Here is a 16,121-nt window from a genome sequence, read left to right as displayed (position 1 = left end):
TAATTGTCAAATCATGTTCCTAAAAAGCTCTACTTTTAAATATTTTCATCTCAAGTAAAGAATAAAAAGACACACAATGACACACATTGAGTATCTTAGGACACAGAGTTTAGGCCAACATTATTCACTGACCTTTTCTATAAGGAGTTTCTTGCTCATTGTCACACATCTATTTAATCGTTCCTTGTATTTCTCTAGCATCTTTTGCTGTTCATCAATCTGCCGTCTCAAATCACAGTTGGCCTTCAATGAGAAAAAAATTTTTAATTAGCTCCAAGGAAGAAGATTAACAGAAAAGCAGTTTCTAGGGAGAGAAAAAAAAATCATTTCTATACGTTGTTCTATCAAAAGCAAAATTAAAGTTCAAACAGGTAAGAAGTAACTATGTCTTAGAAAAAGTAAATAATTCATTCCTTTATTCTCTCATAATATATCATCTATTTGTAAATGATAAATTGAATAACTAAGTTCAGCATGTTTTTCTACCGATCATATTTTGCTCCTGCCAATAACCAGTTACAGCTAATCTTGTAATCACAAACACCTAAGCGATCGCAAAATAATAATTTAAAAAATGTTAAGGCTGGGAATAATGGCTCACGCGTGCAATCCTAGCACTTTGGGAGGCCGAGGCGGGCAGATGACTCGAGGTCAGGAGTTCAAGATGAGCCTGGCCTACATGGTCAAACCCCATCTCTAATAAAAATTTAAAAATCAGCCAGGCATGGTGGCAGGAGCCTGTAATTCCAGCTACTTGGGAGGCTGAGGCGGGAGAATCACTTGAACCCAAAGGCGACGGTTGCAGTGAGCCGAGATTGCGCCACTGCACTCCAGCCTAGGTGACAGAATAAGACTCTTATCTCAAAAAAAAAAAAAAAAAAAAAAACTAAACTACAATGAATGTTTAAAATACAAAGAGTGATTAAGCACGTACAAAAAAATTACTGAATTTTATGTTTGCTTTGTTCTTTTTCTAGTCTTATTTAAGAAATATAAATTTGCATAAATGTTCCTCACCAGAGAAGCTAGGCACGCCCATGCCCACAAAAGACAGAACAAACAAACAAGGTCCTGATTCAAGAACGCCAGAATGTAAATATACAGCTAATTTAGCTGTGGTCAGAAGCCTACAGTGTGGACTAAAAACTTAAAGTCTCCTGCAATAACAGAGAAGGAAAGAACCACTAACCCAAGGACGAATTTGACTTGTAAGTCCTGAATTTATTCCTTTTGTGTTTAAAAAAAAAAAAAAGATCTCAGCTCTTCTAGCAAATAATATTACCTCATAAAAACTCACTTAAATTATGAAAAAGAAAACCCTGTTATGTGTTTCTAAAATAAAAGCACAAACAGAAGATATTACACGATACTCAATTTTTGAGACTTTGTAGCTTCATTAAAATGTTTTATCATTTTTTCTTTTGTATAATATAGCTTCATTTTAAAAGTAACCCATGGGAAACAGCTTCTGTCGCCAAATGTTTCTCCTCTCCTTATCAGCATAATTTCTTCCTGTTAGTTTTTGTACAGAACCATATTATCAAAGGCAGAGTGTAACTACATTTGGGTAAGTGTGATTACCAAATTCATACTAAGAAATCTACAAAGCAAAGATCATTTAATGTTTATGGAAAACCCAGTCTATTAATAAGGTGAGTGTTCCCTTGAAATCTATAATCAAATGTATGAAATCAGTCAACCTCTTGGCAGTTATTTAAAATGTTAAGAATTTTAAGTTTTTGTGGCTTCTGACACTAATGTCTTCAAGGAGTTCATGTTTAAAGTAACAGCCGGCCGGGCGCGGTGGCTCAAGCCTGTAATCCCAGCACTTTGGGAGACGGAGACGGGTGGATCACGAGGTCAAGAGATCGAGACCATCCTGGCTAACACGGTGAAACCCCGTCTCTACTAAAAAACACAAAAAAACTAGACGGGCGAGGTGGCGGGCGCCTGTAGTCCCAGCTACTCGGGAGGCTGAGGCAGGAGAATGGCGTAAACCCGGGAGGCGGAGCTTGCAGTGAGCTGAGATCCGGCCACTGCACTCCAGCCTGGGCGACAGAGTGAGACTCCGTCTCAACAAAAGAAAAAAAAAAAAAAGTAACAGCTGGTGGCTGGCACGCGTGGCTCATGCCTATAATCCCAGCACTCTGGGAGGCCAAGGCAGGAGCATTGCTTGAGCCCAGGAGTTCAGCCTTGGCAACATGGCAAAACGCTATCTCTATAAAATTTTGAAAATTAGCCATGTGTGGTGGCACATGCCTCTGATGCCAGCTATTCGGGAGGCCGAGGATTGCTTGAGCCTGGGAGGTCGAGGCTGCAGTAAGCTGTGATTGCACCACAGCACTCCAGCTTGGGAGACAGAGCAAGACAGTTTCCTCTTTTTTTAAATTAAAAAAAAAAAAAAAAAAAAAAAAGCAGCTGGCTAGTAGCCCCCAATGCAGCCATACCCAACATCTTACTAAAATGGCAAAATTCAGTGACTGACACCTGAAAGAATATACAAGACATGTAGTCTTTCCTCCACTGTCGATTCTCTAGATCTTCTAGAAGCACAAGTTCTAATCAACCTAAAAACAACGCAGCTGCCCTCTGTGTCTTCCTTTTTTATTTACCTACTCCTTTAATACTGCTCTACATACAAATAAAGACTGCAACTGTCTGAAGACGATGGAGTAGAAGGGGCAGTGGTGAGTGAAGGAAACATATTGCTTCTTAGAAAACATAAGCAAATGTTTTTTTAAAACTCCTAAAGCAGTACCCACGTTAGGATTCAAGTTTTTCTCATACTCTGTCATCTCAATCTTAAAGAGTTAGATGATGGAGAAAGGCACACCCACAATTCTTTCTCAGTCCGGCAGAGCTTCTCTGTACAAAACCCTGACAGATACTGGAATCTGGCAAAGAGCTTTTTACACCCACAAACCATTTCATTATAAATCTTCGATGGCAATTCAACCAGCACCCAAATGAATAAAAACAGGAATAAGAGCAACTCCACGCAAGTATACATATCTGAACAATGAAAAACAGAACACAGTGCTGAGACTACGTGTGGGTCTTCTCATTCAAAGATGGAGAAAAGGAAATAAAAATAACAATAGTAAATAAAAACAACAAAAAAATTAGGCCCAAGGAATACAGAAAATCAGCTTGAAAACACCCATAGAAATCAAAAGAACATTTTAGAATTCTTGTCATATTTCATAAAATGCAAAAAGACATGATATCTAGGAAATAAGAACCAAAAACCCTAGAGAATATACAGGATGGGATAAGAAAGTATATTACATGAGGGGGAAAAAGCAGGGAAATTTAAAATGTAAATAATAGGCCTGGCACAGTGGTTCGCATCTGTTATCCCAGCACTTTGGGAGGCCAAGGCAGGAGGACTGCTTGAGCCCAAGAGTTCAAGACCAGCCTGGGCAACATAGTGAGACCCTGTTCCTACAAAAAATAAAAAAATTAGCCAAGCACAGTGGCACGTGCCGGTAGTCCCAGCTATTCAGGAGGCTGAAGTGAGAGGACTGGTTGAGCCTGGGAGATGAAGGCTGCAGTGAGCCGTGACAGTGCCACTGCACTCCAGCCTGGGCGACAGCAAGATACTGTCTCAAAAAATAAAAATATAAACAATAAAATCAAAATTCACATGAGCTGCAGTAAATGCCAGAAATACTGCACTCCAGCCTGGGCGACAGCAAGATACTGTCTCAAAAAATAAAAATATAAACAATAAAATCAAAATTCACATGAGCTGCAGTAAATGCCAGAAATATACAGAAGACAGTGTTTAATGAGATTCAGAAGTAAGAGGCAATCACATTAAAATGAGACATAACATGTTAGAAATAAAGGAGAGAAATCAGAGATTCAAGCTAAGAGCCAAGAAGAAACCAATATGAAGAGGGATAAAAGCATAGTTAGACATAATCACGCATTTTCCAAATAAAAATATATAAACCCACATATAGATACACCCTGGGGTAATATTTAACAAATTATGGTGTTTCCTGCTTTGGTCATGAACTTCTCTGAAATACTAAATGCTTGAAAAACTGAAGGAGAGACAGAGAGAGAGAATGTGTGTGTTATATTTGAGAGGCAGAATGAACAAAACAAAGGGTTATGATACAAAAATCCTGCACACAGTGTTGTCTTTTCATGGGAGGGCAAAAGAGAGAATTCTCAGGTCTGCAAGGCACAGAAAATTTAATACTGACAAATCCTTGCTGAAAAATAATCACTTAAAAATGTATCACCATCAACAGATAAAACAAAAACTATAAATAAAAAAAAACTGTTGATAAGCTTTGAAATCAGTTGAAGAAACAAGTCTAACAATGACTACAAATTTGGTAATAAAGCTGTCTCTGCCTACACTCTAGACATAAGAACTTAGTATCATATAAAGTAGCAAAAATGATAATTTAATAATAATAATATAAGCCGAGCGCAGTGACTCACACCTGTAATCCCAGCACTTTGGCAGGACAAGGCGGGCCGATCACTGCAGGTCAGGAGTTTGAGACCAGCATGGCCAACATGGCAAAAACCCATCTCTATTAAAAATACAAAAACAGGCCAGGCATTGTGGTGCATGCCTGTAATCCCAGCTACTTGGGAGGCTGAGGTAGGAGAATCACTTGAACCTACAGAGGCAGAGGTTGCAGTGAGCCAAGATCACGCCACTACACTCTAGCATGGGTTAAAAAGTGAGACTCTGTCTCAAAAAATAAATTAACTAACAATAATATAAACAGCCAAATGCAGTGGCACATGCCTATAGTCCCAGCTACCTGGGAGGCTGAGGTGGGAGGATCACTTCAGGTGGGGATTGGGGAGGGCACAGCTTGCAAGACTGTGCCACTGCACTCCGGCCTGGGTGACAGAGTGAGACCCTGTCTCAAAATAAATATATAAAATTAATAATAATATAAACACACTAGACTTTACTAATAAAGGCCAGACTTAGTTTAGTTATGTGCTGAATTCCAGGTTTTATATAAAAAGGAGTCAAACTACACTATTTTACCCTACGTTTTTATTAATTACAGAAATATAATACAAGTAAAAAAATTTTGGAGGTCAGATCATCATGAGTACAATGACTTTTATTATCTTTATTATTAAACATATACCTTTATTCAAACAAAATTGTACCCGAAGCCTAATAAGAAAGACTGACAAAGGCAAGGCCGCGGATCCCCACCTCGCTGTGTCACGGTAGCCCTGGAGGTTTCAGGACCCTAAAGAGGCAGATTAACTACCACATTAGCACAAATATGTTTAATAATAAAGATAATTTATGTAATGTATATATTACATATGTATATGTATACATATACATATTATTTATGTAATACATTATGTAATGTATTACAAAAAAGATTATTTATGTAATGTATACATTACATATGTATATATGTATGTATATATACATATATACATGTATACATATATACATATGTATACATACACACACACATATACGTATCTCTCTCTCTCTCTCTCTCTACTTCAAACAGCTCAAAAAAATTACTGGAAAAAAAAAATGTACCAAATGTTTAATCCCAATTAATGGAATTATGAGTGACATATTTTTCTGTATTTGGTAAAGAGCATGTATAATCTTTTTTTTTTTTTTTTTTTTTTTTTGAGGCAGGGTGTTGCTCTGTTGTCCAGGCTAGAGTGCAGCGGCACGATCTTGGCTCACTGCAGCCTAGAGTTCCTGGGCTCAAGCATCTTCCCACCTCAGGCTCCCAGTAGCTGGGACCACAGGCACACCACCATGCCTGGCAAATTTTGTATTCTTTTGTAGAAATGGGGTCTTGCTGTGTCGTGCAGGCTGGTCTCAAACCCCTGGTGGCAAGCAATCCTACTGCCTCAGCCTCCCAAACTGGCAGGTATGAGCCACCATGCCCGGTCCTTTTTCTTATTTTTTTCTTGAGACAAAGTATCACTCTGTCGCCCAGGCTGGAATGCAGTGGCGCGATCTTGGATCACTGCAACCTCCACCTCCCAGGCTCAAGTGATTCTCCTGCCTCGGCCTCCCAAGTAGCCGGGACTACAGCCGCTTGCCACCATACCAGGATAATGTTTTATATTTTTTAGCAGAGACAGGGTTTCTTTCCACCACGTTGGCCAGGCTGATCTCAAACTCTTGACCTCAAGTGATCCACCTGCCTCGGCCTCCCAAAGTGCTGGGATTACAGGTGTGAATCACCATGTCCAGCCCTTTTTACTTTTTTAAAAGTATGAGCCAAAAGGCAAAATGGGCTAAAAAGTCCTTTTGAAATAACTTATAAAATTCAACAATATTTAAAAAGCTTCACTGGAATGGGAAAACAACACTTTATACTTATTCCCACGGTTCTAGATGAAATATAACACTCCACATATCTATTCCTCCAGTATAAATTCAATCATTAAATATACTACAGTATAAGATTTCCAATTTAAAGGTAGTGTTTAGAATGTAGGAACCGGGTTCCTACTCGGATTCCCTCAATTAAAGAAAAATACCCAAATGTTCATTATTTCATTTTGTTATTTGGCTATAGTAACTACTACTATGACATGTACATAATACAAATATACATAACAAATGGTGCTTGCTATAAAATCTCTTACCACATTTTAATACTTACTCTTAATAAATCATCTATTCTTCCCTCCTTCTTCTCTAAGTCAGAATTCTTACTGTTTTCTAGTGCAGATATTTTTTCTATTGTGAGGTCGGACTACAGAGACAAAGGTAAAACAAATTTAGGATTAGTCTCAACATGTTATATGTCATCACACTCTTCTCATTACCTTTCTCGGAGGGGTGGGAAAAAAGCACTTGCTCACACAAATGGCCTAGAATCACATGGCTCAAGAAATGAAATCTGCTTGTCTCATCTCATTCTTCAAGTCCTCTGCTGGGTTTCCTATGTCCCACTACACCTACACTTCAAACACATGTTAATTCTGGAATCAAATGTATGAATTCTCACTACTGTGCACCGAACAATGTAGAAACATGTTACTCCAGTAATGAAACTAACTTTGAATAGAAAAGGATCTCATAGGAGACTTGACCCAAATGTCTAAGGAACAAATGCGCCATCTGGTGGAAACACAGAGCAATCAGAAGGGAAGAGAAGAAGCTACCTGAGTGCTCAACTATCTAACTGAACTGTACAAGAGCTGGTGGTGACTTAGATAAAATTCAAATGTGCTCCAGGGAGTTGTATAGTTCTTGAGATTTAAGAAATTCTCCTAGATTGCCAACCATCCTGTCTTGAAGGTAATATATATAGTATCAAAAGAGGCTTCAAGAAAACTCAGTATACTCAAAACTACAAAATGGAAGCTATAGCCACCATCCTTTGCAGATATAATCCTCAAATGTTCAGAATACTCCCTAAATTAAAGAGTTTCTGAACATAATTTAAGGAGTAAGCCATGTTGGTATCTCACATCTGAGAGAAGTTTAGCCAGGTAAAAATAAGTAAGCAGGAAAAGGAATACATTAACTACTTTCATAAATTAGGGAATTAACATTTATTGAAAACCTGCTACAAGTACACTACTAAGAAACACTTTGTATACACTGTCTGAGATCATGAGAACCAACCACATTTTCACAGATGCTTTGTACTAAGAAAAACTGAGGCCCAGGACAGAATCTGAACTTAGGCCACAGTGCCAGAATCTGAACTGAGGCCTTCAAAGTGGAGGTACTTTTCTTCTGTGGAATACTGCAGGAAAAAAAAAAAAAAAAAAAAAAGTGTGCACTTTCCTTAATGCCATGCTTTAGCATAAGCATTTCTGCTACAATACACCAGAAGAGTAAAGAAAAGTTAAAGCATCTTCCAAAGGACTTTAAACACCCATAATGCAAGTTCTGAATATAATACACACAAATAATGAGGTGGTCAGAGAAGACAGAGAAGAATCACAGACTACACAGGTTAGCACTTATTCCTACACAGCAGTTATGCCCCTCACTTGATTATCGATCACCAACCTACCTGGGTCTGTCTGTGCTGGATGGAGATCTGTTTTTGGGAGCTGCAGGAATGCTCTGTGTTGCCAGATCCTGTAGATGAGGGACTGTTTTGCTGAGCCTACAATAAAGGTGCATTACCAATTACAGGAAAGTTTGGCATCTTCTTCCACAAACACTTGTATTAATGCAAACAACTCCATAATTTATATCTCCACAATACAAACCCTTCTTATGAAAGTGAGAAGTCAGGGCCATGTGGCCAAGAAGAAAGTAAAACAATTCAAATATGAGACAAAGGGCTGGACATGGTAGTTGATACCAAGCTCCTGTAAACAGGTTTAAAGTATCAAATGCTTACAAATGAATTTTTAAAATACGAAAATTAGAAAAAAAAGTTATTCCTGTAATAACTTGACTTTTTCACTTGTATTTTCATATGCTTTAGTCAGAAAAGGGGAGTGACGCATCCAGTGCACAGGGGATGCACATAAAGGACTGCAAACCACTATTCAGAATAGACTCCTAAACACAAACATTCAGGTTAATTACATTATATCCTCAAAAGTACCTTTTTTTTTTTCGATACAGATTTAGCCAGGCGTGGTAGCCAGGCGTGGTGGCGGGCACCTGTAGTCCCAGCTACTTGGGAGGCTGAGGCAGGAGAATGGCATGAACCCAGGAGGCGGAGCTTGCAGTGAGCCAAGATCGCACCACTGCACTCCAGCCTGGGTGACAGAGCAAGACTCTGTCCTGTAAGTGTAATTATTAGTTTCATTTTACAGATAAATAAAATAAAAATCAGAGATATTAAGGACCTATGTGGGTTCACAGAGCTAGTAGGTGGAGGAACCAGAATTGGGGGTTGTGTCCACAATAACTGCTCTCAATGACCACAGTAGACTGTTACCACCAGCCTGTGAGCAAACTAGCACTTCCTATACACAATTTCATTGAAGGCTCACAGCAGCCTTATCAGGCAGCATTATTAATGCCATTTTAATGTATCCATTCAATGACTATGTATTAAGTACTCCCTATGTCTATGTCTAAGCACTGTGCTAGGTGCTAGGTGCACATGGCCAAGAGAAACCATAGACCCAGTCCTTACTCTGCCTTAATGAAGCTTACAATCCAAAAGAAGATTTACTAAACACTTAGCAAATATTTGTTGAAAGAAACTGTTGAACAAACAATCATATAATAAATACACAATCACAATTAGGATTAAGTGCTAAAAGAGCATGTAACAAGGCAGATAACCTAATCTAGAGGGTCAGGGATAAACCCTTTTTAAAAAAAGTTTATGATTTGAGGCTGAGCACAGTGGCTCATGCCTGTAATCCTAGCACTTTGGGAGGCCGAGGCAGGTGGATGACCTGAGGTCAGGAATTCAAGACCAGCCTGGCCAACATGGTGAAACACCATTTCTACTGGAAATACAAAAAATTAGCCGGGTGCAGTGGCATGTGGCTGTAATCCCAGCTACTCAGGAGGCTGAGGCAGGAGAATCGCTTGAACCTGGGAGGCGGAGCTTGCAGTGAGCCAAGACTGTGTCACTGCACTCCAGCCTGGGCAACAGAGCAAGACCTGTCTCAAAAAAAAAAAAAAAAAAAGTTTATGATTTGAGGCTGGGTGCAGTGGCTCAGGCCTATAATCCCAGCACTTTGGGAGGCCAAGGCGGGTGGATCAGCTAAGGTCAGAAGTTGAGGATCAACCTGGCCAACATGGTGAAACCTCATCTCTACTAAAAATAAATAAATAAATAAATAAGCTGGGTGTGGTGGTGGGCACCTGTAATCCCAGCTACTTGGGAGGCTGGGGCAGGAGAATCACTTGAGCCCAGGAGGTGGAGGTTGCAGTGAGTTGAGATCACGCCATTGCACTCTAGACTGGGTGACAGAGCAAGACTCCATCTTGCGGTGGGGGTCGCTAGGGGAGCGCCAGGTCTATATGATTCCAAATAACTAAAAATGTTCTCTACTCAAGAATGCAGCAAACCCTCTTTTCTTACTAATTAAGGGTCATCATTATGAATCTCAAGTATTATAATGCACTAGGATACAAGCATTCTTTCCTTCAGTTATTTGATTGCTCTTACAATACTCTCCCCTTTTACAATGTGTTTCTATACAAATGACTGCTTGAACTATATTTATAATAAGAGCCGATAAGAATCAAATGATTAGACCAGGTGTAGTGGCTCACGCCTGTAATGCCAGCACTTTGGGAGGCCGAGGTGGGCAGATCACGAAGTCAGGAGTTCAAGACCAGCCTGGCCAACATGGTGAAACCCCGTCTCTACTAAAACTACAAAAAAAAAATAATAATCCAGGCATGGGGGCAGGCACCTATAATTCTAGCTACTCGGGAGGCTGAGGCAGAACTGTTTTAACCCTGGAGGCAGAGGTTGCAGTGAGCTGAGATCGCGCCACTGCAAAAAAAAAAAAAAAAAAAAAAAAAGAATCAAATGATTAAAAGACACTTCTACAGATTTCTAGATACATGGTATATTGGTTTAAATATGCTTATATCTGATTCTAAGTTTTCTTCCAGCAAACTGAGGGTGTTAGAAAGTGATTTAGTGAGATATTTCTAAATTAAAGCTCACATAGGGCCAGGTGCAGTGGCTCATGCCTGTAATCCCGTCACTTTGCGGGGCCAAGGCAGGCAGATCATGAGGTCAGGAGTTCAAGACCAGCCTGGCCAATATGATGAAACCTCGTCTCTACTAAAAATATAAAAAATTAGCCGGGTGTGGTGGTGCGCACCTGTAGTCCCAGCTACTTGGGAGGCTGAGGCAGGAGAATAGCTTGAACCCGGGAGGTGGAGGTTGCAGTGAGCTGAGATCACGCCACTGTACTCCAGCCTGGGTGACAGAGTGAGACTCCATCTCAAAATAAAAATAAAAAAGGCATATATATATATATATATATATATATATATATATATGGCCCAATGATAAGTAAAATGCAAAAGTTAACTGAGGAAGTAGGCAGTTAGGAAGTTCAAAGTGTGTGCACTTAACTTCCATGGAATACCATAAACAAAAAACAGTGTGCGCACTTTCCTTAACACCATGCTGCAGTATAAGCATTTCTGCTTCAATACACTAGAGGGTAAAGAAAAGCTCAAAAACTTAAAGCACCTTCCAAAGGACTTTAAATACCCATAATGCAAGTTCTGAATATAATACACAAAATGAGATACCATCAGAGACACAGAGAAGAGAAATCATAGGGATCCTCAGCGATCTCAGGGAATCATAGACTATCTAAGGTTAGCATTTATTCCTATGCAGCAAATATACCCCTCCATTGGTTATTAATCATCAGCCTACATCTGGATCTGCCTGTGCTGGATAGAGATCTGCTTTTGGGAGTTGCAGGAATGGCTCTGTATTGCCAGATCCCATAGAAGAGGAAGCTAAAAGGCCCTTCTACAGATTTCTTGATGTACGGTATATGGGTTTAAATATGCTTATTTCTGATTCTAAGTTTTCTTCTAGCAAACTGAGGGTGTTAGAAAGTGATTCAGTGTGATGTTTCCAAATTAAAGCTTTCTGTAAAAATACACATATAAATAGCTCATTGATAAGTAAAAATGCAAAAGTTAGCTGAGGAAGTAGGCAGTTAGGAAATTCCTCAGTTGGGAAGCAGAAAATCCTCATGAAAATGAAAACAATGTTTTCAAAAGGTAAAAGGTACTACACAATATAAGGACCTCATGTGACAATGCTCAGATCAGTTAGAGAAAAAAATGCTGTAACTGATCATTCATTCGACATTAAATGTGATCCTCTGTGCCTGGTCCTATGTTAAAATCTAGAAATGCAAAACTGGAAAACAAAGAGACTATGTTACAAAAAAAAAAAAAAAAAAAAAAAAAATCCATGCCAACAACCTATATTAATCACTCTGATCCCTCATTCAGTTAAGCTAAATACATTTTCAAGACAACCCCAACAGCACAAAAGGAAAAATACAAGACGAAAAAACAATGCCTAATCATAGAGTTAACAGATAATTCAATAAACAACTTTAAAAGTAAAGTATCAGTTCAGCACTTGATTTTCAATATTTTATAGTATAAAATGACAAACTGCTTTGGTTTGTTTCATAAACTGAAACTCTGCATTTAGATAACTGGATTAAAGGTTCTTAAGATTAAAAAAAATACAATAGGTTCAGAGAGGATCAAAAGGATACTGTAGCTACAAAAATTAAAAAGTAAAGAACATGAACAATCAAATTGACAAAATAAGATTATCAAAGTTTAAAAAATTTAATAGGTGAGTTAAATATCAAAATGGACACAGCTGAATACACAGCCAGTAACCTAAAAGACAATGTCAAGAAAATCTCCCAGAAGAGGCTGGGAGCAGTGTGTCTCACGCCTGCAATCCCAGCACTTTGGGAGGCTGAGACGGGTGGATCACCTGAGGTCAGGAGTTTGAGACCAGCCTGGCCAACATAGTGAAACCCCATCTCTACTAAAAATATTTTTAAAAATTAGCTGGGTGTGGTGGAATGTGCCTGTAGTCCCAGCTACTCGGGAGGCTAAGGCAGGAGAATCGCTTGAACCCAGGTGGCAGAGATTGCAGTGAGCCAACATTGTGCCACTGCACTCCAGTCTGGGCGACAGGGTAAGACTCAATCTCAAAAAAAAAAAAAAAAAAAAAAAAAAATCTCCCAGAAGATAAAACAAAAGGTTAAACGGAGCACAAAAGAAAAGAAACATGAATAGCACAGAGACCCTGAAACTACCTAATGGTTTTCTAGAGAAAAGAACAGAGAAAATGAAATAATCAAAGAAACAGTAAAATAAAATTTCTCTGAAATAAAAAACCCTTTTCATTATTTAAAAAAAAAAAAATCAACAAACTCAAAATAGGGAACTTTCTCAGCCCGGTGCACTGGTTCACTCACACCTATAATCCTAGCACTTTGAGAGGCCAAGGCAAGCTGATAGCTTGAGCTCAGGAGTTCCAGACCAGCCTGGCCAACATGGCAAACCCTGTCTCTACAAAATACATCAGGGCATGGTGTGGTGGTTCATGCCTGTAATCCCAGCATTCTGGGAGGTCAAGGCGGGTGGATCACTTGAGGTCAGGAGTTCAAGACCAGCCTGGCCAACATGGTGAAACTCTGTCTCTACTAAAGATACAAAAATTAGCCAGGCACAGTGGTGCGCGCCTGTAATCCCAGCTACTCAGAAGGCTGAGGCAGGAGAATTGCTTGAATCCGGGAGGCAGAGGATGCACTGAGCCAAGATCCATGCCACTGCACTCCAGCCTCAGTGACAAAGGAAGAATTCGCTCAAAAAACAAACAAACAAAAAATCAGCTAGGTGTGGTGGCACACATCTGTAGTCCCAGCTATTTGGGGAGGCTGAAGTGGGAGGATGGCTTGAGCCCAAGTGGTTGAGGCTGTAGGGAGCCAAGATCAGGCCACTGCACTCCAACAGCCTGGGTGACAAAATGAGACCGTCTTTAAAAAAAAAAAAAAAAAAGGAACTTTCTTCTTAACCTAAAAAATGACCACCTCTGAAAACCATACAGTAAACATGATACTTTTTTTTTTTTTTGAGACAGATCTCACCCAGGCTGGAGTGCAGTGGCACAATCTTGGCTCACCGCAACCTTCGTCTCCTGGGTTCAAGCAATTCTCCTGCCTCAGCCTTCCAAATAACTGGGATTACAGGTGCGCACCACCACGCCTGGCTAATGAAATACTTATTTTTAAAGAACTCACATTTTCCCTTAAAATCATGAACAAGAAAGACAAGGATGTCCCAGCTAGCCACTTCTATTCAAAATTCTACTGAAGGTTCTAGTCAGGACAATCAGGCAAGAAAATTAAAAGCATCCAGATTGGAAATGATGTAATACTATATTCGCAGATGGCATGATTTTGTATATAAAAAGTCTTACCAAAAAAAATTATTAGAAATCATGAGTCCAGGCCGGGCATGGTGGCTCCCACCTGTAATTCCAGCACTTTGGGAAGCTGAGGCGGGTGAATCACAAGGTCAGGAGTTCGAGACCAGCCTGGTCAACATGGTGAAACCCTGTCTCTACTAAAAATACAAAAAATTAGTTGAGCGTAGTGGCGGGTGCCTATAATCCCAGCTATTCGGAAGGCTGAGGCAGGAGAATCACTTGAACCCGGGAGGCAGAGGTTGCAGTGAGCAGAGATTGCACCACTGCACTCCAGCCTGGGCGAAAGAGCAAGACTCCATCATGATAGATCAACATACAAAAATCAATTGTATTTCTATACTCTAGCAATGAACAATCTGAAAATAAAATTAAGAAAACTATTCCATTTGCGATAGCATAAAAAGAATAAATACTTAGGAATAATTTTAACAAAATAAATATAGGACTATATATTGCAAGTTGCAAAACATTGTTGAAAGAAATTAAAGCGTCCTAAATAAATAGATATTTTGTGTTAATGGATTGAAAGACTTAATACTGTTAAAAAGGCAATACGTCTCAAATTGATCTACAGATTCAACACAATTGCTATAAAATCCTATCTGGTTTATTTATAGAAACCGAAAGGCTGATCTTAAAAATCATAGGGAAATGCAACAGATCCCAAACAGCCAATACAATCTTGAAACCCAACAAAGTAGGAAGGCTCACACTTCCCAATTTCAAGACCTATTACAAAGCTACAGTTATTCAGACAGTGTGGTCCTGGCATAAAGACAGGTGATATGGTTTGGCTCTGTGTCCCCACCCAAATTTCATGTGGAATTGTACTCCTCATATGTCAGGGGGAAGGGTCTGGTGGGAGCTGATTGGATCACGAGGGCATATTTCCCCCTTGCTGTTCACATGATAGTGAGCGAGTTCTCACAAGATCTGATGGTTTACAAGTGCATAGCACTTTCCCCTTCACTCTTTCTCTCTTTCTTTCCTGAGAAGAAGGTGCTTGCTTCTCCTTCGCCTTCTCCCATTATAAGTTTCCTGAGGCCTCCCAGTCATGCTTCCTGTTAAGCCTGCAGAACTCTGAGTTAATTAAACCTCATTTCTTCATAAATTACCCAGTCTCAGGTAGTTCTTTGTAGCAGTGTGAAAACGGGCTAATATAACAAACATATAGACGGAGTAGGATTTAGAGCCCAGAAATAAACCCCTTGCTGTGAGTCAGTTGATTTTTGAAAATGGTGCTGACAATTCAACGGTAAAAGCACAGTATTTTCCACAAATGGTGCTGGGACAATAGGATATCCACATGCAAAAAAAATGAAGTTGGAACTCCTTCCTCATACCACACAAAAAAATTAACACAAGATGGAAAAAAGACCTAAATATAAGAGCTAAAACTATAAAACACATAGAAGAAAATATAGGAGTAAATTTTCATGACTTTAGGTTAGGTGAAGCCTTGGCTACAACACTAAAAGCATAAGCGACAAAAGAAAAAAACAAATACATTGAAATTTTCTCAAAATTAAAAACTTCTGTGCTTCAAAGGACATCGTCAAGAAGTAAACTGACCACCCACAGAATAGAAAACATTTGTCAGTTATATAGTTGACAAAGATCTAATATTCAGAATATATAAAGAATGCTTACAACTTAACAATAAAGGCAACACTATTTAAAAATAGGTAAATGATTTGAATAGTGATCTCTCCAAAGAAGATGCACAAAAGCCCAATTAGCAAATGAAAAAATGCTCAACATCACCAGTTTTTTGGGGAATGCAAATCAAAACCACAATGAGATACCAATACACCCACTAGGATGGCTATAATGAAAAAGACAGACAATAGCAAGTACTGGCAAGGACATGGAGAAATTGGAATGTACTGCTGCTCGGAATGTAAAATGGTGCAGCTGCTGTGGAAGACCCTGGCAGTTCCTCAAAAACAGTTACCATATGACCTGGCCATTTCACTCTTCAGCATAAATCTGAAAGAAATGAAAACGTATGTCTACACAAAGTCTTATATATGAATGTTCATAGTAACATCATTCATAATAGCCAAGAAGTGGAAACAGCCTAAATATCCATCAACTGGTAAAAGGATAAGGCCGTGACCAACTGGCACCAAAAAAGAATGATTCTATTTACTGATGTACACCCATGAAAATCCATGAAGCTATGATAATCAA

General features: G+C 39.2%; 1 protein-coding gene across 12 annotated transcripts in view; it reads right to left on the bottom strand.

Moving 5' to 3' along the window:
• Positions 1–16,121, bottom strand: part of TLK2 (tousled like kinase 2) — a 143,150-nt gene that overhangs the window by 57,594 nt on the left and 69,435 nt on the right. For all 12 annotated transcript variants that reach the window (XM_065531820.2, XM_015438676.4, XM_015438680.4 and 9 more), the window contains 3 exons: positions 8,013–8,108; positions 6,645–6,737; positions 133–243 (listed from right to left, as the gene is read on the bottom strand). In XM_065531820.2, coding sequence (XP_065387892.1) covers positions 133–243; positions 6,645–6,737; positions 8,013–8,108 — 300 coding nt within the window. The remainder of the gene's footprint in view (positions 1–132; positions 244–6,644; positions 6,738–8,012; positions 8,109–16,121) is intronic.

This window comes from Macaca fascicularis, chromosome 16, assembly GCF_037993035.2.
Source record: "Macaca fascicularis isolate 582-1 chromosome 16, T2T-MFA8v1.1".
Lineage (NCBI taxonomy): Eukaryota > Metazoa > Chordata > Mammalia > Primates > Cercopithecidae > Macaca > Macaca fascicularis.
The sequence above is the reverse complement of the archived record's forward strand: the minus strand, read 5'-3'. Positions and strand labels throughout refer to the sequence as shown.